At 32.4% G+C, this 24,963-nt stretch overlaps 3 protein-coding genes and 1 non-coding gene across 7 annotated transcripts; 1 reads left to right on the top strand and 3 right to left on the bottom strand.

Annotated features, from left to right (window-relative positions):
- Window positions 1–1,870: 1,870 nt before the first annotated feature.
- Window positions 1,871–14,335, bottom strand: LOC124534059 (ubiquitin conjugation factor E4 A). The gene is made up of 16 exons (XM_047109718.1): window positions 13,328–14,335; window positions 13,129–13,260; window positions 12,861–13,024; window positions 12,575–12,754; window positions 12,241–12,393; window positions 11,526–11,694; window positions 11,051–11,186; window positions 10,399–10,587; window positions 9,478–9,648; window positions 8,278–8,401; window positions 7,653–7,798; window positions 7,309–7,458; window positions 5,684–5,927; window positions 3,933–4,095; window positions 3,560–3,764; window positions 1,871–3,393 (listed from the first exon to the last, which is right to left on the bottom strand). Exons 1-16 carry the CDS (start codon window positions 13,950–13,952, stop codon window positions 3,243–3,245), a joined length of 3,102 nt encoding a protein of 1,033 aa, XP_046965674.1. The 5' UTR covers window positions 13,953–14,335; the 3' UTR covers window positions 1,871–3,242.
- Window positions 14,336–15,024: 689 nt separating this feature from the next.
- LOC124534009 (protein suppressor of sable) lies at window positions 15,025–21,727 on the top strand. Of its 4 annotated transcripts, none has more exons than XM_047109621.1 (2): window positions 15,025–15,202; window positions 17,534–21,727. In XM_047109621.1, exon 2 carries the CDS (start codon window positions 17,547–17,549, stop codon window positions 21,063–21,065), a length of 3,519 nt encoding a protein of 1,172 aa, XP_046965577.1. In that variant the 5' UTR covers window positions 15,025–15,202; window positions 17,534–17,546; the 3' UTR covers window positions 21,066–21,727. The 4 variants fall into 4 exon arrangements, with proteins under 4 accessions (XP_046965577.1, XP_046965578.1, XP_046965575.1 ...); XM_047109622.1 differs by lacking the exon at window positions 15,025–15,202 and adding an exon at window positions 15,267–15,591; XM_047109619.1 differs by lacking the exon at window positions 15,025–15,202 and adding an exon at window positions 15,724–16,125.
- Window positions 21,728–21,932: 205 nt separating this feature from the next.
- On the bottom strand, window positions 21,933–23,170 carry LOC124534010 (intraflagellar transport protein 22 homolog). The gene is made up of 4 exons (XM_047109623.1): window positions 23,014–23,170; window positions 22,626–22,801; window positions 22,231–22,433; window positions 21,933–22,062 (listed from the first exon to the last, which is right to left on the bottom strand). The coding sequence occupies exons 1-4, from the start codon at window positions 23,056–23,058 to the stop codon at window positions 21,953–21,955; spliced, it is 534 nt and encodes a 177-aa protein (XP_046965579.1). The 5' UTR covers window positions 23,059–23,170; the 3' UTR covers window positions 21,933–21,952.
- Window positions 23,171–23,545: 375 nt separating this feature from the next.
- Trnaq-cug lies at window positions 23,546–23,617 on the bottom strand. The gene has a single exon. It is a non-coding gene; the product is annotated as a tRNA-Gln (tRNA).
- Between the last annotated feature and the right edge of the window lie 1,346 nt (window positions 23,618–24,963).

The raw sequence follows: 24,963 nt of genomic DNA, 5'->3' as shown, positions 1-24,963 counted from the left end.
ATGTTTTTAAAATAATCTGCAGGCCAAGATTTATTATATATTTTTTTAAAAAATCAAAAAAATATTGTAATAATTTCGTTTTCCGTCTCGCATTTTTAAATTTGGATTAATAGTTATTGTTTAAATATTGACAAATATCCAGTGTTTAATCGTTTTTATAAAACAAAAGAAAACAATAGATTTTAATTGATACTTTTTTTAAATAAATTGAAAAAAGCTAAAAAACGTGATAGCAAAAAAATGGTTCACTTTTGTTCATATGGGGTTTAAAATTATTTCAAATAGTCACCGCTATCTCGGATATACGTCGAATTACCAATAACCATGTACATAGAATGTATCAGAAATTTTACAATCTGTCTAACACATTTCAAAATGTAATGTAACTCTCTGTAAAAGGTATATCTTTTTTAGTATCTAAAATTACTAACGTGACATTATGACATAAAAAATTAGTATCTTAATAAAATGTGAATAAGGGTATGATTATTATTGCCTCTAGTCTTTGCGTGAAATGATTCATTTTGTTTAGATTTATTGTCGTATCTAGACAACGGCTTAATTTTCTGAAGAAATCAATAAATACTTACGTTTTGTTTGTTTAATTAGCGCAAAATATTTTTTTTATAATACGATAGCGGTTAGCGAAAAAATTTCGGGGGGAGTTTGAACCCCCAAAACCCCCGCCTGCCTACGGCCGTGGCGCAATGCTTTCACAAAAACAATATAACCCATCAGCTATTTGTTAAATATTGTTTTAAATACACTGGATAGTTTAGAGGAGCATAGTGCAGTGTATTTTTTGGAAAAATAATTAGACTCGATATCTCACTAGTAAATAATTTATGTTTAATTTGCTTAATTAATAGATTTACGTCCTCGAGTTTGCTAAATTGTGCATTTTTTATAAAAATACCGCATTAAAACCATATACCATTAGACTTTGGAATTGCGGAGAAAAATGTCACACGGTCGTTAAGCTCATCACAACTTCTTGCATAGACGCAAAAACCCCTAAGGCTTTTGTATAAAAGCTAGTTAAAATTACTCTACAATAAAGCTGAAGCCTCCCTTTGTATTAATAATTAATATTCCTATCTAAATTCAAAATCAGGTAAAAGAAATATTTGAAGAAAGGAAAGAATTCTTTCAGAAATTACTTTAAATATTTATTTTTATTAATCTGATTGTTTTTAATTTGTTTGGAGTAGAGGATGTGGATGAGAAAATGATATAGGTTAACATAGTTACATATATCTATATTTATCCGGTAATTATATAAAAAAAAGAATCAATTTCACTCTAATGAAAACATTTCACGTATATATGTAAGCCTTAAATACTCTTCTTTTCCCTAGCCTTGTCTCTATTTTGCTTCGGCACAGCATATATTTTACTCCCATTCTCCATATCCCTCCTCAGACACTATATATCAATCGTCTATTGGTCCTATCCATTCTTAACGCTCACTTACGCCTCATGTATTTAATTATGTATATTAGTAGTATTGAATACTTGTAAAAAAATATAAACAAGTTACTTTATTTAAACTCGACATAACATTAATGTGCATTTACGTATATGAAATCTGATTTATTATTATTAGAAATCATTGTGTAATAGTAAATAAACTAGTAAATGAAATTGTAATGTATTTTTTTAAATAATATATGTTTATGTTAAGAAGTCACATGTATATTATTAATATATAAACCATAAAATTTAGGTACCAACCTATATTTTATATGTGCTTTATAAGGGTCATGATTTGATAAAATACAGTTATGGACCTTCAAAATAAATAAATACTCGAGAGTATTTATTTATGTAGAGCCTTTATTTTTTTTCATTCCAGAAATAAAAGCCAAAAAAATGTGTACCATATATAATTTAATATGCAGTTATTCACAGATTTTGTTGAAAACCAAAATATAACTGATGAATTTGTAATAAACTTACAAAACTGGTTTTACATATAAACATAGAGATCGAACCCATTTCACAAACAAGGAACAAATAAAAATATATTATATATTATTATATTACTATTACATGAACCAAAATTTATTTCTAGAATAAGTCTAAATGAACGCAAATAACATTCTAAATGTGTTATTTATTTGTATGATATATTTTGTTTATAACAAAATAAAATAACGTATTATTTACTGACGTTCATACAGTTGGTTTTGCCAAAATACATAAAAAACTGAGACATGTTTGTTGTTTTAGTTCATACTTTAATCAGAGTCACAACTGTAATCACTCGGTGATTTTTGTTAATTGATAGTGATTGTAGGTTTTGGAGTACTTCAGTTTAAGAATACTTAAAAACGTAACTTTAAAAAAACATTCCCAGATTTTATTTGTTGTCTATTATATAATGTGAATAACCTTACAAAAAATTGTTACAATTATTCTGTATTAAGCGTCTAAAACAATTTACAAACACCACATAATTCCCTTAGAATAAGTATTTAATAAAATCATATCAATTTATATGACCATCATTTCTGATAGAAATACATGGAATGAGAGAAGACGTAAATTATTACATTTTATTACAATCGTGTTATTATTATGGGAGACTTATTCTGCTTAAAGAATATATTTCAAGTAAGTCTGTGATTACGATCTCACCATAAATAATAAACTAAACTTTGCCAGTTATGGTATATATTATGTTTTAAGCAACTGTATTATATTGTATTAACTAATATATAAACCTACTTTTTGGTCTGAGTATCATATGTGTCTACTGCCTTGCTGTTGACGCACCTCAGGTTGCAAGTAAGGCTTATCAATCGTAGTTTATCACAAATACGTGGATTAACATTTGTGATACTGGTGGGTAAACAGTAGGAGGTCCCAAAACCGAGTGAAATAATGTGAACAGAAGATTACTATGAGTTTATTTTTTCAAATAGCACACACTTATTGCTGGACGTTTTGTCGTTAAATATGTAGTTAAAAGAAAATAATGTAATTTGATGTTGTAAGAGCATATTTCACCTGAGCACAATGAGAGAATTAATGAGCACCCAACCACATACAAAACTGTACTGGACTTCATAGCAAGTACGGACAAAAATAGTAGGTATAATTTGAATATGAATAAAGAATCTCCTAGTACAGTGGCCATAGTGAGGCTTAGAAAAAATATAAATTATGATAATATTGGCGATAGAAATTCTAGCTTCTCTAGTTCAGTTAAAATGTAAACTTTAAAAAATGCTAGGTATTTAGGAAGTACTTGTTTGGTTTTCTGGCGTGCTTTGTTTTTGCTTAGTAATCCATGAATGTATTCGCTCCTTTAATTCTGTATTTGATTTAACTTGATCCATAGACAAAGGAGATCGGTTGAATGGATCTGACTGGTCACTAAGAAGATGCCTAAAAGTGCAAAATTAAAAATTATAATTGTGTTAATAATAAAACAGCTAGTTTTGGTGTGAAAGATCATGTATAGAATTTGAATACTTCAATGGAATTATTAACAAATAAAATGTATGTTTTATTGGTATTGAAGAAGAACTTGTGTATTATTTAATCAACTTACCGAGCAATGGTGGTACGGTCAACAGTTGTTCTTGAACTAGGCAAAATAACAGGATCCAACATGAGAGTACTCATGATGGGATCTAAAAATTCTTCTGGTGCATTTGCAAGTATTTCTTCGTCACGTTGCCTTTGTTCTGCTATTGTACTTACGCGAGTTGCAACCTCTTGCAAAGAGCTTATTAATCCACCACCTCCGATACGTACTGAGACAAAAATAGTATAACTTTAAAAAAATGTAACATGCTTGAAGTCCAAACAACAAATACTGTATTGATATATTTAATGATCAATCGTAACGGATACATATATTAATAATATTTAAATGTATGTACATATTAGATGTAAGTAATTGTAATAGTATTAATTAATACCTAAGACAGCTTCAGCCAATGTGAATAACTGTGGAGAGTACGAGCGTCCGTCATCCGAAACTGCAGCACAAAAGCGTTCATTGTTTCCAAGTTCAACGTACATGCGGCATATATCCAGGACTGTGTTGGCCGGCTCAAATTCGTATTCTTTCATGTCTTTTACCTGTTTATTTATTTTTTTTTTAATTATTTCATAGTAACAATGAAATTTCAAAAATAAAAGTTGACTATGACCATAAACATAAAATAATGGCTAAATACTTTAAAACAAACACAACAATTGCAATCGTCTAAAGATAAAGGTACAACACAAACAATAATGATACTACCCACTGGCAGCATATTATAATGATTTTATTAAGCTAAATAATTGCCGTATTTTTTTAATCTGTCTAATATTGTGCCAGTCATATTTTTTTATCAGAATGTAGACTCTAGCGAGAAGAATCCACAAGGAAGTCAGTAGTAACTCTTTTCCAGCATTTAAAAATCTATTTGTAATAATTTTTTATGATCCTGTATTGAATAACATGCTTATTTTATTAATGATTTTTTTACAAATGCTTTAATTTACGAAATTTCAAAGTAAAAAATATCTGCGGATTTTTATTATAGAAACGGATTCCTTGCACCGAGAAAGATTTATTGACATTTCGGTATCGCAAACTTGATGTAATAAGTTTATCGTTACATCTCGTGTACCTACAATGATTATCATTGATTCTATCATATTGATCAATGTTATTGTGATTATACATAATATTGTTGTAAAAATACTGTAATGCAACAGTGAGTATGAATACTTTTTTAAAAAGATCGTAAAGGAAGTCGTTAGCTCCAAGATTATAAATAGACCGGACTGCTCTCTTTGTAAAAAAAAAGATTCAGGTCATAGTCAGTTTTTTTTTTGTTTACCTTAAAAATAGTGACGTATCACAAACAACAGTTTATTACAATTACAAAAGTGATCCTTGCGGAACACTCGTTTTTAACGTCGATCCAGGAGTCTTTATTCCATCAAATCATCAATAATATTAGTCCCAAATGTGAACCTAGGGGCACACTAACATAACATAAAAACCTGTCAACTGTATAATATTCTTATACAGCCCTACTAGGTGGTAGGGCTTTGTGCAAGCCCGTCTGGGTAGGTACCACCCACTCATCAGTTATTCTACCGCCAAATAACAGTACTCAGTATTGTCGTGTTCCGGTTTGAAGGGTGAGTGAGCCAGTGTAACTACAGGCACAAGGGACATAACATCTTAGTTCCCAAGGTTGGTGGCACATTAACGATGGAAGGAATAGTTAATATTTCTTACAGCGTCATTGTCTATGGGTGATGGTGACCACTTACCATCAGGTGGCCCATATGCTCGTCCGTCAACCAATACCATAAAAAAAAAATACAGTTCAAACCATAAAATTTTTCATGTAATATGAAAAAGTTTGAAGCCTGAGTCGAGATGGCCCAGCGGTTAGAACGCGTGCATCTTAACCGATGATTACGGGTTCAAACCCAGGCAAGCACCGCTGATTCATGTGCTTAATTTGTCTTTATAATTCATCTCGTGCTCAGCGGTGAAGGAAAACATCGTGAGGAAACCTGCATGTGACGAATTTCATAGAAATTCTGCCACATGTGCATTCCACCAACCCGCATTGGAACAGCCAAACCTTGTCCTCAAAAGGGAGAGGAGGCCTTTATCCCAGCAGTGGGAATTTACAGGCTGTTGTTGTTGAAGGCTCACCTTAAAATTCTTTTTATTGGGCCCGACGAGGTGCAGCAGGAAGTAGTTGAGCATGGAGGCGATGCGCTCGACGAGCGTGGGGTGGCAGAACACGTATGGCGCGTGCGCAGTGAGCCGCACCAGCGTGCGGACGGTGTCGCGGCCCAGGATGTTGTCGAAGCGCGCCAGCGTGCCCACGTGCGACAGGTTGGCCAGATGCTGCTCGCGCTCCGGCGCCGGTAGCGCACTCCACGCGCCCGCCTCCCTGCCGGGCAACACGCACTCAATGCTAACTAATATGTGCAGGATACTTGGGTATTTGGGTAATAGGCTATTTGACAGGTTTTTAAAATCCATTTTAAATTATTTAGTAGAGGTTAAGGAACCCAGTAAAAGTTGATTTTTTTTATTTCTAGTACGTATTTGCCGAAAAATATCATATTAAAAATTCCATATTTAAATAACGCGCGAAAACGCTACTTGGACAATATGGCGCTGCAATGGGGTCGGTGACGTCACTTTGCTGTATTTTAATCTGTGGTACATATAGTAGAAAAGCAAGGTTTACAAGAAAGTGACTTCATAATAAGCCCGGCCAATCAGGAGCGTTTTGTGTCACGTGACAAATGTTTGAAAAAATGCCTTTTTATTTATTGATTTTTGAATAAATTAAGTATTATTTTCAAGTTTTGTTAGTAAATAATCATTTTTAAACTCATAATATACACTGATTACAATAATTCACAATTTATTTTTCGCATTGTCAAATAGCCTATTATATAAAGAATGAAATATTCGCTGGGTACGCGATGACAGCGCCAACTAGTGGTTGCAAATACGGTGGCCTCCGAAATGTCAAATGCCCGGCTGTCATTACGACGAGTTATTTACAAACGAACAATTTTAATTATATATTGTAATTTACATTTATTCCAATAAATATTCTAAATCTATATAAGGTAAGTCTTTTTTATTTTTCGTCTTAAATGATCCAACCAAGCGAAATCAATAGATTTCGCTTGGTACATCACGGATTTTTCATGGCTGTCGTCATGAGAAGTAAGTAAAGAAATAAGCAAATTTCATCGAATAACGCGTTTCATGTAAATAGCAAACGATTATTTATGAGTGCTTGTGCTCTCAATAATCCATCCTTTTATGTATTTTCAGTTAAACATGGCCAAATTAATCATAAAAACTTGATTCCGACCAATCACACACGACATCATTTTCCAACCACAAACCACATTAAAAGGAAAACAATTAGTTTAGCTCAACATGTGCAAGATGTGAAAGAAATTAAATATGAAGATGCTATCATCCGAACTATGTTTATTTACTAAAAACTTAAATCTCGCTGGTAAATAGTGACAGCGTCCGCCACAGAAAGTTCCTTATTTGGCCATGACGCGCGCTGCAATCGTTTCGTGGTTCCCCCACCTTATACTTCGCACCCAGCGAATACAGATGTGGATTATTGGTAAAGTTTGCACAGCCCTTGAAAATGTATCCGAGAAGATATTACTATTATTTTATATCTTATTCTCAATACATTTAAAAAAAAAAAATTGTGCATACTTATACACATTCTCTTCTATTAATTCTCCTCAATCGAGCAGTCTACTTTTTTAACTATTTGTACTTACTGTGCAGTCTGCAAGGTACGTATTTGAGCCATATTTCCGAGAGCCTCGTCCAGGAGGAAAATGGCATCGTTCATTAATAAATTTACAAAGCGCAAAAATAACGGGGGGTGTACTGCTTCCATATTCGCTTCAGCTTCTTTTGCCAAGCGCCTGAAAAGTATATTATCTCTTTTTAAACACAAAAACAATATTTAATAAATAAATTATTTGTAAGTGAATAAAACACTATTTGATTTAATTTTATGACCAACAGCATGTTTTTTGTTTATAAGTTTAATTTTTCTCAAAATGATTAACTTTATTACGTTTTATTTAGATTATATATGTATAAAAAAATATCATACGTAAATGCTTCTCTGTGTTCTTCATTGTCCCACAAGAAGTCCATTACGAGGTACATGGGACGCCTATAGTTAAATTTCTGCTCGAATTGTACACTTTGACCCGTCATTTCTATACCCACAAATACGTCAAGTAGACATGGAACTAGCTGTAATTAATAAAAAAAAACAATGAATTAACATAACCTAATGACGACCTCCGTGGTCGAGTGGTGTGTACACCGGTTTTCATGGGTACATGGGTACGCCACTCCGAGGTCCCGGGTTCGATTCCCGGCCGAGTCGATATAGATTATCATTAGTTTTCTATATTGTCTTGGGTCTGCGTGTTTGTGGTACCTTCGTTACTTCTGATTTTCCACAACACAAGTGCTTTAGCTACTTACATTGGGATCAGAGTAATGTATGTGATGTTGTCTCATATTTATTTATTTATAACCAATTACAATAAAATATGACGATTAAAGGATTATTATTAAAATTTCATTCAACATTACTGCATTAGAAACATATTATTTCTTTTAAACATTTCCCTCATTAATTTCATGCTCGGCTACTTATCTCAAATACCAGTGACCTGCAGAGATGACTGATCCTTATTGACATAATAATAATTTCTACTCCTTACTTGTAGTCTATGTGGATGCTCCTTAAAAAGTTGTTCCCTGTAGAATGAGGCAATGTTACTCAAAGGCTGCTGATCATCGGGGTGATTAGGCAACATTGCTTCTAAGCATTCTGCGAGACGAGCTCTGCAAATTAAAATCTATATCTTACTATATAAATATAAATTATGACTTTCTTAAATCAAACATTTACATACAGGGCAAATATAGCTACGGTCCTCATGGTCTAGGCAGTCCGGTCTAGTCATACATTTTGCACTTGCTTATATAATTGATTGTAATTAAATATTTTTTTGCCGTACAACGTGGAAATGCAGCCTGCATTATGGGTAGCTTTGCGTCGGGTACGAACCGGGAGAGACTATTTTAAATTTGTATATAACGACTGTATATTATATTATTTTAATTATACTACTTGAAATATGTATAAAGTAATAATAAATCTATTTTTTTATTACTGAATACATGAATATTAAATAAGTTAGTAAATACAACAAACGAAAACCATTTTCTGATGACAACGGTATAGGTATAAAAATTAATTAAGAACCATCAGAACCAGACACCTTGGGCAACCGCCTAAGTCAAGCCCTCTAGAATCGGTGATGGATACATTTACTTGAGCACATTAACCAAACATTATCGTACCTAAAACAGAATTATAGTAAAGGCGACACGATACTAGTTTCTCATATTGATAGAGTTAACTAAATACGTAAAAACGGTAAGAAAAAATACTCGTGAATCTTAAATGCAACAACAAAATGAAAATAATTTAAGTTGGTATACCAATTTTAAGGAAAATATTGGGATATGTCATATTTTTTAGAAAATCTTTAGGAAGGTTATAGCAACTATGTTTCTATTTTTCACTGAGTGGATCTCCTTTTGGCTAAATTACACTGCTGCACACTATTTATTGTTTTATACTATTTTGTTGTAGTTGTATTTTATTTTTGTTTGACGTATTTAAGGATAAGTGATATTTTGTTGTTTCGTTGTTTATTTTGTGTGAAAGTAGTGTAATTTGCTCAATAAATGTTTATTATTATTATTATTAAATATTTAACAATATTGCGGCGGGTCGCGATTAAGTCTATATTAGTGAAGTATAAAATTAGTAGGTACTTTATTGGAAGATAAGATAATATAATTGTAAGATTAGAAAATGTTTCTATCGGTAACATAAATTTGTCTTGTACCTTAAATGTGGGTTGTAAGTTCTTGTCGAATCGCCCATGAAGGTCAGGACTAGCGTGAGTGCGGGCTGCAGCAGGCCTGATATGTCTGCCTCGTCTGGTAACGCGCTTATAGTCCTTCGCGCCATCGTTATGAGGACCACTGTGTTTTCTAGCACGAACTCTGGAATACATCTGAAATATAATAATAATAAAAATTTGATAATAAATCAGAGATGAAAAACTAATTTTACCTTACATCTTACTTCAAAGGGCATATTAACGCAACATGCGTTAACTGCAACTGTCATAAAACACTTTTATTTTTCTTGATGAATGATGGCGCCATAACTACATTATTATATAATAAGAGTAACGACCCGCCACGGCTACGCACGGGTCCAATGCTGACCTGATTATTTACGACATCACATTAGAAACTTCTAAAATTATCCGTATATTTTTTCTATATTGTCCATGTATTATACACAAAGGTTTTACTGTCACTTTATCTATTAAAAAAAAACCGCATCAAAATAATTTGCGTAACTTTAAAAATATAAGCATACATAGGGATAGACAGCGGTAAGCGACTTTGTTATATACTATGTAATGATAATGATATAGAGCAAGTACAATAAATACTTGGTGGTTTGTGCTAGCCCGTCTGGGTAGGTACCACCCACTCATCAGTTATTCTACCGCCAAATAACAGTACTCAGTATTGTTGTGTTTCAGTTTGAAGGTTGAGTGAGCCAGTGTAATTACAGGCACAAGGGACATACCATCTTAGTTCCCAAGGTTGGTGGCACATTAACGATGTAGGGAATAGTTAATATTTCTTACAGCGTCATTGTCTATGGGTGATGGTGACCACTTACCATCAGGTGGCCCAAATGCTCGTCCGCCAACCTATAACATAAAAAAAAAATACATATTGCTGACCGCAACGTGTCCGGTGGCGGGGTGGTGATGGGCAGGCGTATAGTCTGCAACGAGCCCGGAGCGTACGAGCCCGCCTGTGCGTCCGCACGCACAGACACCTGCACCAGCCACGTGCACGTCATTGCTTGCAGTCGGTGTAGGTTGTTGAGCATGCTCGGCTCCAGTAGCGCGCAACGGATGCTAACGAATCTGGTCGCACGAAAGTATACGAGTAAGTACTTATGCAAACAGCTCAACTATTAGAAATGGTTGAACATCCACATTAATGATCAGGGTTGCCAATGCCTATTCACCTAATTCCCCAAATTGGGGAAAAAAATGTGCCAATTCCCCACACAGAAATAAAGGAAAAAAAATCATGTTATTGTATGTTTGTTTTCATTTCCTAACAATAAATCAAATTTTCGAAGTAAATTTCGTAAAATCAGACTAGTCACTTTTTATTTTTTTTTCGTTGAATACAATGGTCATGTTTTCTGACGACCTTTTTTTAGTCGTGGTCAATTTACCGAACGTTTTGTTATAAAACGCATAAGTATAAATTCCCCTCATTTTCCCCACATATCCCCGATCGACTTGCGATTCCCCGCAATTCGGGGAATTCCCCACACATTGGCAACGCTGTTAATGATTGATAGCGAGTGTGGGTTACTTGGTCATGAGGAAGAGAGCGCGGCGCCGCAGGGGCTCGACGGCGCGGTGCGCGGCGGACACGTCGCTCAGCGTGCGCTGCGCCCGGCCCAGCTCCTGCCCGCAGCGGTACAGCTTCTCCGCGCACACGCGCACGCCTGGAGCAAAAACGAATCGATTCGATAACACATTTATACTAACATATATGTATATAAATAATAATAATAATAACTCTTTATTGTACACACACACTAAAAAATAAATTTTACATTCAATAACACAATATATAAAAAGAAGAAATGTACAACAGGCGGTCTTATCGCTTAAAAGCGATTTCTTCCAGACAACCAGCGTGGAGGAGTTAATGTGAAAAAGCGGAAACCGGGTGTACTGCACAGGGTTAAATACTATATGAAATTCAGAATAAAATTATCTCTTTACAGTAGAATTACAAAAAAACCACACAACTAAAATTAAGTATGTTATTATATACTTGCCTAAATCGATACATTTCTGTGTCATAAAAAAGCATTCAGTTACGAAATTGTATGATTCTGAAGTTGGACGCTTAACAGGTTGTCCATCTTCGGATTCACGTGCAGGGAGCAAACATGTTTCACTGTGTAGGCAGTCCAGATGCACTGCTTTTGCAGCACATTCTTCTGGCTGTTAAATGAAACCATAAAATATTACCTCCTCTTATATATATATATGAATCGATTACAAAATAGATGAAACACATTGTTTTAAGTTTAATATAAATTCAATTGAGCTGAGATGACCCAGTGAGCCAAGCTGAGATGACTCAGTGGTTAGAACATGTGCATCTTAACAGATGATTGCATTTCAAACCCACGCAAGCACCACTATATATACGTGCTTAATTGTGTTTATAATTCATCTCGTGCTCGGCGGTGAAGGAAAACATCGTGAGGAAACCTGCATGTGTCTAATTTCATCGAAATTCTGCCACATGTGCATTCCACCAACCTGCATTGGAACAGCGTGGTGAAATACGTTCCAAACCCTCTCCTTAAGGGTCTTCCCTTAAGGAGAGGGTTTGGATCGTAAACGTAACGTGGAGGCCTTATCTCAGCAGTGGGAAATTTACAGGCTGTTTCTTTACTTTACTTTATAAATTCAACACAAGTTATTAAAGCTAATGTTTCGTAATGCATAACAAACTATATACAGTTTTATTTAAATACTTACAGGTACTGCACCATAAGTAGGATCTATTTTCAGTGACTTTGGGTCATCCGCTTTTGTACAGAATGGTTGACACAGCTGCAATAGTACTGCCCCAAGATTTATCATAAAGCCATCACATACACATGTCATTGTAGCTGCACTCATTTCTCCAGCCTAAAATATATGTATTTAAACAAGAGGCAAAAAATTGAATAAGAGAATATTAAGTTTCAATCTGAGCACATTTTAATATAATACATTATATCTTTATTTATTTTTTATTTATTTAATTAGGAAAGAATTTTTACGTTTAAGTTTTATTGATTTCATAACTTACTACTTAACAATATTTTACCTGAATATTCCAAAGTTTTCCTCTGGCAACATTTGTTTTAAGACATTTTCCAATCCAAGTTAATAATCTATTTTTAATTTGTGGACCACCTTTTAGAAGACTCAAGAATATTTTGTGCAAGTTATTTGTTAAGTGTGATGATGCATTCCAAATCGAAGTCTCAGTCACTGATGTAGCTGACTGAAAATAAATTGTTTCAGAGTATTATAATTTAAATTAATTTGTTAGCAGGCAGTATCTAAACATTAGTTCATTAAAAAAATAATGTTCTAAACTTCATTCTTACCTGATCCATGGGATTATCAAAAAATTCATACATTCCTGTTGCTGTCCGAGGAAGCACAGAGAGATTTAACAAGGCCCCTATAACTGAATCTTGGTATAATCGTCCATTTGTTTCAATCTTTGGTTCACAGGCTTCAATCAATATTTGTGCCAAATTTGGATTACCTGAATAAATAGAAATTTGACAACTAAGTTTTAACCTTTCTATTCTCAGAGAAATGCATTAGCTTTCATTATAAACTGGAGAATTGTTAAATGTTCTTACTCACTTGCAAATAACTGTATAGACGGCAAAATGTAAATTGGTAGATTAATTATATTTGATTTATTGATATCTGTATGAATTTTCTGCAAAACAGGTATCATTGTTTCTTTTAATTGCAATTGACAGTCTTTATCACCTGTAAAAAAAGTTATCTTTCATTCTTTTTTTTTTTTAGAATCATATAAATAATAATAGTCAATTACCATCTGCTACAAATGCATTAACTAAATCATTAAAGAATGTGTGACTCTGAGGACCAACATGCTGTAGTATTTCTACTAGTTGTGAAGCAAAATCTTGTCCTTCAAATAATGCAGGCTGTTTTAATGCAGTTACTGCATTTCTAAATATGAGTTCTTTCATTTTCTCTAAAGCACTTCTTATGTATGACTTGTCATACTGATTGAAACTTAAAACATTTTCCATAGAACTGAACAAGTATGGAAACACTTGATTCTGTATAACATGTTCCTTTAAAACAGTGCTTGTTTTAGGTATCACACACTGTTGAATATCTTGTAACAGAAGTCTTTCAAACAAAGCTTGTTCTAAAGCTTCTAAGTCAATGTAAAATCTAGGGTTCATAGCTCGTGCAAGCTCTTCTAGATACACTAATTGAGTATCTGATTGTCCTTCAATGGCATTAGCATTAATTGTAAAATGAAAAACATTCTGAACGATATTATTTATTGTTTTAATCTTGTCCTCATCTTGAGATTGGTCTACATCCATATCTATTTTTTCGTGGTTAGAGCTATCACTTTCATTAGTGGATTTTTCATCTGATGCTCCTAATAAGCCCGCAAAAGGATTGTTAGGATTAGACATCTTAATTTAAATTTATCAATTAAAAATAAAACAATAACAATATTTCCGAAGTAAAAATTATTAGTTTCACATTGTTAATAACACACTTTCTTCGAAAACTTTATTTTAAAGATTCGTTTGAATAATAATTCATTTAAAAATTATAAACGTAATCCATCACAAAACGCTGACTGTAATTTTTAATTTCCTTATCACTCACTTGATAAAATTTGACAATTTATAGTGTCACAACTGTCATTAATTTATATAGATGTTGCTAAGTTATTAAATATATTCAAAAGTTAAAATCGAAAATTTATTCGACGCTACTGCGAAAATGTCCTGTTAAATTCTATATTTACTTGTAGATGGAAACTTTCCACAAATGTATTGAACATTGAAATAAAAAAAGTTGTTTTATTAACCAACAATATCAAACTGTAATACGGAAAAATCTTTGAATCGATATTTATTATTTGGTAACCCTGATGAATAATGACGATGAACTTTTGACGGTGACAGTTTTTTGGAACAAATATATCTAATTAAACCTGAAGATATAAATATTTTTTTCTATTAACTTTTAATTTAATAATTTATTTCAATTACTTTTTATGGGAACAAATAAACATACATCAAACTTGTAATTATGTTCCAGTACCAAGAAATTTATCATAAAACTCAGGAATTAAAATATTTTTACTTAATCTAACATAAAATAACATGAATTTAAATGTTGGGTAATTTATTATGTAAATTTAAAGTAACCTGTGATTATTGTCTATTTCTTGTCTTCCTGTTTTTTTTTCTTTTCCTATATTTACTTTTCTGCTTGTTGCCTTCTTGGAGTAAAAAGGAAATAACACAAGGAAAACAATAATTATCATGCTTTTACTAACTTGGAAATAAGTGTTTTAAAAATATTTTTAATTATATTATAAATAATAATAATAAATAAGAGTGGAATTATTGGGATTCTTCATTATCTGTTCATATTACACTATTTTAAGAAATATTATTGACTATAGCTCGCATCATTGTATTTTTAGGTGTGGTAGCATTGATTCTATATTGGCGCCTCTAATTGTCGTGTTAAAAACTGGAACTAAATTATCACAAATCTTGGCTTTGTTTCGCTGCAGTCGTCGTCCGAATTCGATATCAATATTATTGCGTATTCGATTTGTTACGTCGTCTTTATGCAGCAATGCTATGAAAGAATTCTTTTACATGGCGTATAGTAGTCGCACATAGTGAATTGTTCATTTAATGTAAGATTGGTAACAATATTATGTATTTACTTGTTAGGCCATTTTAATCAAATGCGTGTCCCCAATAATTTATCGCATAAAGTGCTTGGTCTGCTCAAATTGTCACACATGTGCAAATGTACTGCTACACATATTTTTCAACAAAGTTTGATTTTTATTAACAATAGTCCTAATTTTAATTTATTTTCATGTTGACTATATTTCTCAAAATGGCGGCTGCTATTTAGTAGTATGAACGCCATTTTTAAAGTTTAGTCAAGTTAAAATTTATTTTTTTTAAATCTTTTGTTTGAAAAATTTGTATAGATTTTGCATGATTTATTATTCCTTTTACTAGGGATCACACTCATATATTATATATAAGGACTATTAATATAAAAGAAATTAAGGTAATATACATTAACTTTTGTTAAAGGATTTCATGGTGATGGTTAAATGCTTTATTAAGTTATAACTGTTAGTTTTACTTAAGTATTTAAAAAAATATTACTAAATATTTCGAAGTAAATTTTTAAGCAAAATCATAAATTGTTATGCTATCTATTTAAGATGGTATGTTAAAGTCGCGAGTCACTATACGCCAACATTAGTAAGATTGTGTTAATGTGTGTGTGAGCGTTGTACGCGTGACCTCGAAAAAGGAAGGACAAAATAATATCTTGCCGTTCTAGAAGGCTGACGTCATTCATATCGTGGCGAGCGAGAGCGCACAAACAACTTGCAAGACATTGTGAAATGTGAACGGCCACCCACTGCTTGCATATCTCCTTGTACTACTACTAATTTACTTGAAAGTTGTGGCTACGAAACAGTTAGTCTATTGACTTCTGCCATACATGTTGAATCCATTACTGCGCTATTAATAATTTTAATTAGTGATACTGGACATTCATTCCAATGACAATTGTTTCGACGAATATTAGGTACAGTATAGAGAAAATCGAAAATTGCTCTTGCTTGAATATGGTACTGATGTTAAAATAAATATTCCTGCATAATCTTAGTACCAGTTAACTTGCCCAACTTTATATAAATACACATGATAGTATATATGAAATAGGGCGTCAGCCTTCTAAATAGCATATATGTATGCGTGAGTATTAATAGCAATAGTGTGCATTCGTACTAGTTGATAACTTTCGTTTTTAGGTTGATGTTTAAACTAAATTATATTTGTTAAATACGTAAGCGTATTTAATTTATTTGTGAAAAATATTAGGTCTCGCATCTGATGGCAAAAAAAGACTTGGCCTTCAATGTCTGTAACCTACCTATCTCAAATGGTTGGATTATACAAACATGGCGGCGGCCATATCGCGTTGTAATTTTATTAAAAAGTAATTACGATTTATAATGATCTCTTTTGTGAAAGTAATTCGGAAAACAATAACTTTTTTAAATAATTATATATGTTAATTTAATTTAGAAGTAATTGAAATTTGCGTCTGTAATCTTCAATCAGAAAGATACCTAATTTTATTATACATTTTTATTGATCATTATATTACAAATTCCACTAAAAATAATTTTCACCGCATGGATCCAATAAAATTTGAACCTTCCAATATCAGTATAAATCGAAATAGAATTTATGCTAGTATAAAACTTCATTAACACTCATCAATTTAGTTTATAATTCTTTATTTTTAGCAAATAATTTAGGTCATGGTTAGTTTAAGGTTGTAGTATTTTTTTTTGATAATTAGGTACCTAACATTGTTTTTATTCGATTTAGCCTTTTTACGTAGGCCATATAATAATGGTTGATAATAAATTTAAACTAATATCAAGATTATCATTTTAAGAGGCTAAAGATAGTTTTATCTAGTGATAAATAATGGAGTTATTCGTATGTATTTATTATGCGTATGTCTAGTAGGGACTGTCATTAAAAGTAAATATGAATATATCTCAAACCACTAAAATATTTTTTTAACTTCTATTAATAAATATACATTATATGCTTATCATATACTTATATTTTTATTTATTCTTTAGGTTACATTCGGAATGGTAAATAATAATTATTTATTTATATTATATTATTGCAAAGCTTTCTGTTTCTCAATTATTAATATAAATTTTAATGTATATAAATTTTAATTAATATATCCATGTTAAAGTATATAATATAAATTATAAAGGATTTTTTTTTCGTTGTACTATTCTATTTTTACCACTTTATTTATTTGAATGATCTTATACTATATTAGTAAATAAAATAATAATTTTACTTAAATTTAATAATTTTTACATGAAATATAATTCCGTAACCGTATTCTTTAAAAACAAAAATGCTTTTTATTAATTTTGTTCTTATCTCATTTTCAGTGAAAACATCATAATGGCGGATCCAGTAGCAACAAATACAGACGACTTGGAAGATGGAGAAATCGAAAGTGACGGAGAAGAAACAAATGAAGTTACCACAGAAGTCAAGAAAGAAGAATCCGTACCGGATGTAGAAGGCACTAGAGATCAAGATAAAACTGACAATCAAAATTTTTACCACTCTAAATCAGGTAAGAAAAAAAAATCAAAATCAAGTAAAAGCGAAAAGTCAAAAGATAAAAGTAAAAAGAGTCGAAAGTACACGGATTCCGTTGAAGATGATTTTGCTGGTAATATTGAGAAAGCTATTAGAAAAGCTATGAACAAAGCTGAGGGAGGTGAAAATCAAGCTGAAGAGGATGTTGAGGAACGACGTAAACATAAAAAACGAAAGAAATATGATGGCAAGGAAGGGCCGAGTAAGAAACGCAAAAAGCAAGAATATTCTGACGAAATGGACGAGAGCGAAATGATGTGCGTGAGAGGAGCTTCGCCTGTACAAAAAAAATCACCGGATGAAATGTATCAAGATGATGACAGAGAATCGTATGATTCTGATAGCAGTCAAGACTCTCGCGGTCATCATGCTCATCGTCAAAGACATAGGCCGCCTCAACGCGTTAGGAATAAAAATAAAAATGACAGAAGAAGAGAAACACATCCAATGCAAGATCCTGACGGTGTTTGCTTATATTATATGCAAGGAAAATGTCATAAAGGTGATGATTGCATTTACTCTCACGATGCTCAACCTCCGAGAAAAATGGAATTATGTAAATTTTATTTGATGGACTGCTGTGCAAAAAGAGACAAATGTTTATATATGCATGCAGACTTTCCGTGTAAATATTATCATACTGGGCTTCCTTGTATATACAAAGACGAATGTAAGTTCGCACATGGTAAACCACTTAATGATAGCCTAAAAAATATATTACTAAAACACATTGAGTCAGCACCTAAAGAAATTTTAGGCGATTTCCCGAGATTAAATAGAGAAGGTGCATTAAAAATGATACAAACAACGCAATTAAAGTTAATGCAACAGTTTTCGGAAAATAATGACAATCAAGTAAGAAACATACCATCTCTTTTTGATTTAAATATACCGAATCCTCAAAGTAATCCCGACCTACAAATGCATCAATATAATAACGAAAGACAGAATAAGATATCACCCAAAGTTCGTCAATCAAGGTGGCAAAACGATCATTTAAGTCCAAATTCAAATTCGTCTCCTAATAGCAGTAATGTAGGAAATACGAATGTTTTAAGTATTAAAAATTTAACTGGTGTATTAACACCTCGACAAATATCTGATTTGACAAAAATGGGTATTGAAAATCTAGATCAATTAGGTCAGCTTACAGTATTACAGTTGAATAGTATTGGAATATCTCTGAAACAGATTACCGAAATTCAACTGAACACGATGAGTATACAAAAGTTAGGACTAATCAACAATGTTGAACAACAGTCTCAATTTGGAGGGCCTAATGCTGCTGCGAAAGATTTAGATTTACGTGTACCACCTGCAGCCCCTTCTTCGAACACATTATCGATGCCACCAGAATTACCTGGACAAGACGTTGATATGCGCTTTCAACCCAATGTTACGCTCGGTGTTAATGAAGATTCATCCAATAATAAGATGTTTAAAAAAGATACAAATAGTAAAGATATGATCGATATTGATCAATATACGAAGGACGCATTAAAATTTGCAACAAAAGATAAAGAAAACATTGATATATCAAATGAGTCTTTAGAAAATGAAAAACTTCATCAAATTAATGAAGTGAAAGATGTTGATCATAGGGTACTTCCTTTTACAGAAGGTGATTCTAGCATTCGGCGGCCTAATATTGAAGATAGCTTACTGCATACTGAAGGTGACACAGACATACGTTTCTTGCAACCAGAACCAATATTTAAAAATCCTGAAAAAAGTACGATAAGTAATCGTCGGTCTACAACGGATGACGATGAAGATAATAATTTATTAATCGATGAAAAATGGTATTCTAGTGATGAAGAGAAGGGTAATAAAAAAAAATCTCCTCATGCGTCCCCTCACAATGTTTTGATGTCACCACCAGCTCCAGCGCCCTCTGTTATCGAACCTTCCGCTGTTTTAAGTAAACTTGGAGATCTTTCTAAAATTGACATCAGCGAAGAAGTTACGAAGCTATTAAATACTATGAAAAATAATTTACAAGACAATAAAACAAGCTCTAGTGAAATTCAAGAGCAAATCATTTCAAGAGATCCGCGATCAAGACGCTCCCCAGTTAAAACAAATGAACCTAAACCTGCTAGCAAAAAATCATCACGAGTTTCTATTTATGAATGTATAGATGGTGAACCGACAGACGGGCGTAGGAGAACCGACGTTGATCTCAGACAAACAAATAAAGCTTCAGGATTTGGTGACACAGATTTAAGACAAGGCACCAGCGGTGATATTGATTTACGTTTAGGTTTACCCTTTAAACCACTTCCAAATTACACACCAGCTTCCGAAATTAATGGTTCTATTAACAGTCATCCACCCATGCAATATAAATTGATTTTAATACATATACCCCGACCTGATTACACCGATATTAAAAATAGTATCGCAAAATCACAAGCTTTAACAGATCCTAGGCTAAGGAAAGTATTTCGATTGTCAGTTGAGGAATCAAATAGCGATAGTGAAAAGTCATCTAAAGTTGTGAATACAGCACCTAGAGTAGATCCTCGTAGAAAACCAAAAGATTCAATAGAAAACATTACTGAACAGAAATCTAATTCTTTAGAATTACAAACTATTCTACAAAATTCAAACTGGTATAAAGAATTAAGTTCCACACAAAAAATATTTGTAAATCAACATTTGGCGCCAGTAACGCAAATGATTAAACAATTTCAACAAGAAAAATTACCAGGTAAAAAGTTTGATTTAACTTCTATACAAAGCAATACTGTCCTATGTAATATTTTCACGAATTTAGGTATATCATTAGGAGAAAATGGAGAGTTCGCCTATCTGCCTAAGCCGAAAGAAGCTCTTTTAAAAACGCCTATTAACTTTAACCAAAATTCAAACCCATTTTCTATGAATAATAACATGCCAGGAGGCCCTGGCGCTATGGAAGGTAACATGAATATGATGAATATCCCACCAATGGGAATGGGAGGAATTGGTGGAATGAATAATATGAATCACATGCATGGTTTTAATCAGTCTTTACCGGATCCAAGAAGCGGACCAGCTCCTGGACTTTTAGGTATTGCTCCAAATATACCTCATAATTTTAATAACAACAAATTTGGAGGGCCGCATAACTTCGGGAATATGGGCTACAACGGTCCACCGGGAAATGATTTTAACTACATGGAAGGCGATCAAAACTTTCAGCGATTTCCTAACAGAGGAGGTCATCGAGGACGAGGCAACGATCGGTGGAATCGAGGCGGCTCCGGGAGAGGTCATAGAGACCGAAAAAATTTTAATGAAAGAGGAAATTGGAAAAATGACAGACATTAATTGCCGTAAATCTAAACAAAATTATGCAAGTATCATGTACCCTTCCACATACTACAGAATGTGATCAAGGTGATAATTATTAGTAACGTTAGACTTGTTAAGGTAGTTCATTTTTATAATTTATTATATTGTAATAGCGTAAGATTTTCTGTACAAGGTCTTTAATAGTGTAAATATATATTACGAAGTAAATCGATTCACTATAAGTTTCGCGTTATAAGATTAATCATATATAGCTAATTATCTTTATTGAAAATAAAAATGAATTTAAGTTCATTAAAAGTACTCATTATACGAGCCAAATGTTTAAAGACTGAGTGCAGGTTTATAATTGAGTTTTTATGTTTTTTATAATAATATGAAGGTCAACTCATAGTAACATACAAAGTGATTTCACAAACATAAAGCTCTTTTTGAGATATTAATTATTATTGTTATCTCAAAAGAAGAAGATTAGCAATATTATATATTAATTAAAGTAAGGAGACCCTAATATGTCCAGTAATTTTAACTAACAAAAGCAATATGATACATTACAACTACGAATGTTGAACAATTTTTGTAAAATATACTAAATAAGGAGACTTCCGTTTTGTTTGTAAGTGATAGAGATTTGTATTGATAAAAATTCTACTGGACTTAATAAATTTATGTTTAATATTTGTGTAATGTCTTAATTCGACACCTTAATACGTATTTGATTTTTTTTTGAAGATTGAATGTATTGAATTTTTTATTATCTTTTTTACAGACAAAAATGTAATAAAACAACGAGAAAAGTAAATGGATGTTTTTCAGTTATAAGGAATGTTAATGTATGAGGTAAGTATGCCAGAAAAGCTGGTGTCTGAAATAAAACTGGACATATAAATCGTTATTAACTTTATTTATAATGTCTGTAAAATTGAAGTGATATAATTAGAAAAATCTATTTTTAACCTGTTTCCTCCCGTTTTCAAATTAACAGCAACTTGAGATACTTTTGAAAAAGTAGAAGCTGTAAGAAAGATAAAATAATTCTTAATTTCTTCTTAATCTTTTTTCAAAACCAAATGTTATATTTTTTATAAATACTTCTTAAAAATCTATGAACGTATAAGTTAGTAAATACACAACACTATTAGAACATCATGAGTTTATGATTGCATATAATTATAGAACCTACACAGATTCAACGAGTCCGTGTCCTCTTGATCATCAGGACAGTTGTAGAATACCACACATTGCTTTGCTGACAATTTGGCCTGGCTTACAAAGTAGTTGTACAGAAGTTCCAATTCCCTCGCTGCTACATTTACGGTGTTGGATGAGCAAACAAGTATAACTCCTTGGACACGCAGACGAAGTGCAGGCCAGCACGATTCGAACCTAAGCAATTAATTGGGGTAATTAGTAAATTACGCAGTTATGTAGGCTGATCAGGTGACTAAGTTTGTACTATTGGACCCAAACATATTGGAATTAATTAACAAGACTATATGTCAAGGTTATCCTATGAATTTATAATATTAGGATTGAAAATTTAATTAATGTTTTTATGAATATTTTAAACATAATTACTTATGGTCACCACTGCAGTCCCACATTTCAATATCAACTTTATGTTGCTTTTCGTTTACATTTAGATGTGAAAGTACAAATTCTACAATACGAACACCTTGGGTTGGTCTGGGATTGTTAGCTTCTTCGACATTAATAGATTCTGATAAGAAATTGGCTATAGATGTTTTTCCACTCTGAAATTTCACATTTTGAGACATAATGACATGGTAAGTAGCTGATAAATTTATTTGATATATTTGTTTTTTTCTAAGAATACATTTTTATACAATAGATAAATAAACAGTTGTGCCGTTGCTATATTAGAAAATAATAGTTGTCTTGCATACATTTTAATATATAATCACATTGGTTTGATTATAATATAGGCACTTTTGGTTATACATACTTCTGAGGGCCCGATCATTAAAATTTTCAGCTTATCAAGTTGCATGTTGGCGTAATGGTCGTATAAGAGTACTTTAAGGAATCACTAAAGCATTTATTTTTATTACTTTAACGTATTTAAATTCTACTGTGCGGTGCTTACTCCGTATATCTGACACTGATTTGTATATATTTTCATCACCGTGACAACGGCATTATCGATTAAAGATATACTCGTATGGAAAAGAAATGATAAGGGCCTTATAGTTATGACATGATTGTTGGATGGGTACCAATTACACTTGTATAGAACCTGCACTATACCTATCATATAACAATATAAGTTGTGTAATATAATAGAACATTTCATTATATTTTAGAATAAATATGCTATTTGTAAATGTACATAAACGCTTTAAGTGAAATTAGATATTTGGCTATTATCCTGAGCATAAGATTTTTGTAATATTTAAGAAATAAGATAAACCAATTAATAAAAATGTGTTCGTCCTGTAAGATAACCTGAAATATGAAAGTCATTGTGCAGTAAAAAGAGGTCCCACCGAGATTTGAACTCGGATCGCTGGATTCAGAGTCCAGAGTGCTAACCGTTACACCATGGGACCACATCATTTCTAGTTTAATTTTTATGTCATTTTAATTTTGTTACTTTAGAAAAACAAATTCGTTCAAAATTACATTTTTGTCTAGGTATAAATGATTTTTTACTCAAAATGGGCATACATATGTCACCTTCAATGCACTTGTATATAAGCCCTTAGTCAACGATGATTTTTAGTTTCGGATGAAGGAATGTTTGTTACCTACAGTTCCTGGGATCAGAGTCGGATTTAAAGGTCTGGAGGCCCCGGGGCCACAAAGCAGTGAGGTCCCTAGACAAACAGAAGCGTGAACACCCTAAAAATTATATTATTATGAATTTGAAATACTTGAAATAAGACCCTAGTATGTTTTTTAATTTTATAGTGTTATGAATTTAAATATGTTCGTTACATTAGTTATTCCGAATCGAATACTGTTAATACACGGTCAACAGTGACTCTTAAGTTTAAAATTTATTTTGTAAGTTTGCTGTTTGTACCTACTACTTATTATATAAGAGGACAGACACGCTTTTGTAAAAAAAATCATAATTAAATTGTTTGCTTTGATAAAAAAAAATTGACATGATTAAATTTATAAAAAAAAAAAACAAAAAATCACAGACAAAGACAACAACTATGATATAGTCTGCCAGTGGTTCACGGAATAAAAATTTTACTATAAAATTTTGCTGCGTTTTTTTTTTTATAGAGTAGGTTGGCGGACGAGCATATGGGCCACTTGATGGTAAGTGGTCACCATCACCCATAGACAATGATGCTGGAAGAAATATTAATATTATTCCTTGCATCCTCAATGCGCCACCAACCTTGGGAACTAAGATGTTATGTCCCTTGTGCCCGTAGTTACACTGGCTCACTCACCCTTCAAACCGGAACACAACAATACTGCGTATTGTTGTTTAGCGGTAGAATATCTGATGAGTGGGTGGTACCTACCCAGGCGTGCTAAAATCGTGAGTGATCAGGTTTTAACAAACAGCGCTGAATCGATTATGAGAAATTTTAGTTTAGAGATAGATGAGATGCTGGATACGGTTATAAGATCATTTTTCTTTTGAAAGTAATAGGTAGTGGGATGATGACAAAGGTAATTTTTGTATGAAATTTAATTGTGCCGTCTGTTTTTCATAAAAGTTTGCAGAAGTACAAAACCTGTATAAAAGAGATATCCTTTTCATGGAGCTAAAGTAGATAGTTGATAGTTAATACATATCAGCTAAGAAATGATTTATAAAAAATAACATATTATAAGGAAAAGGGCAAGAAGGGGTCGCGGTCGGCACATTGAGAGACTAGTAACATTGCGATGGACAATTAGACACAGATGTTAAAGGTCGTGTTTTACT

The sequence above is a fragment of the Vanessa cardui genome, chromosome 12 (genome assembly GCF_905220365.1).
Source record: "Vanessa cardui chromosome 12, ilVanCard2.1, whole genome shotgun sequence".
Classification (NCBI taxonomy): domain Eukaryota; kingdom Metazoa; phylum Arthropoda; class Insecta; order Lepidoptera; family Nymphalidae; genus Vanessa; species Vanessa cardui.
This window is presented reverse-complemented; position numbering and strand designations above follow the sequence as displayed.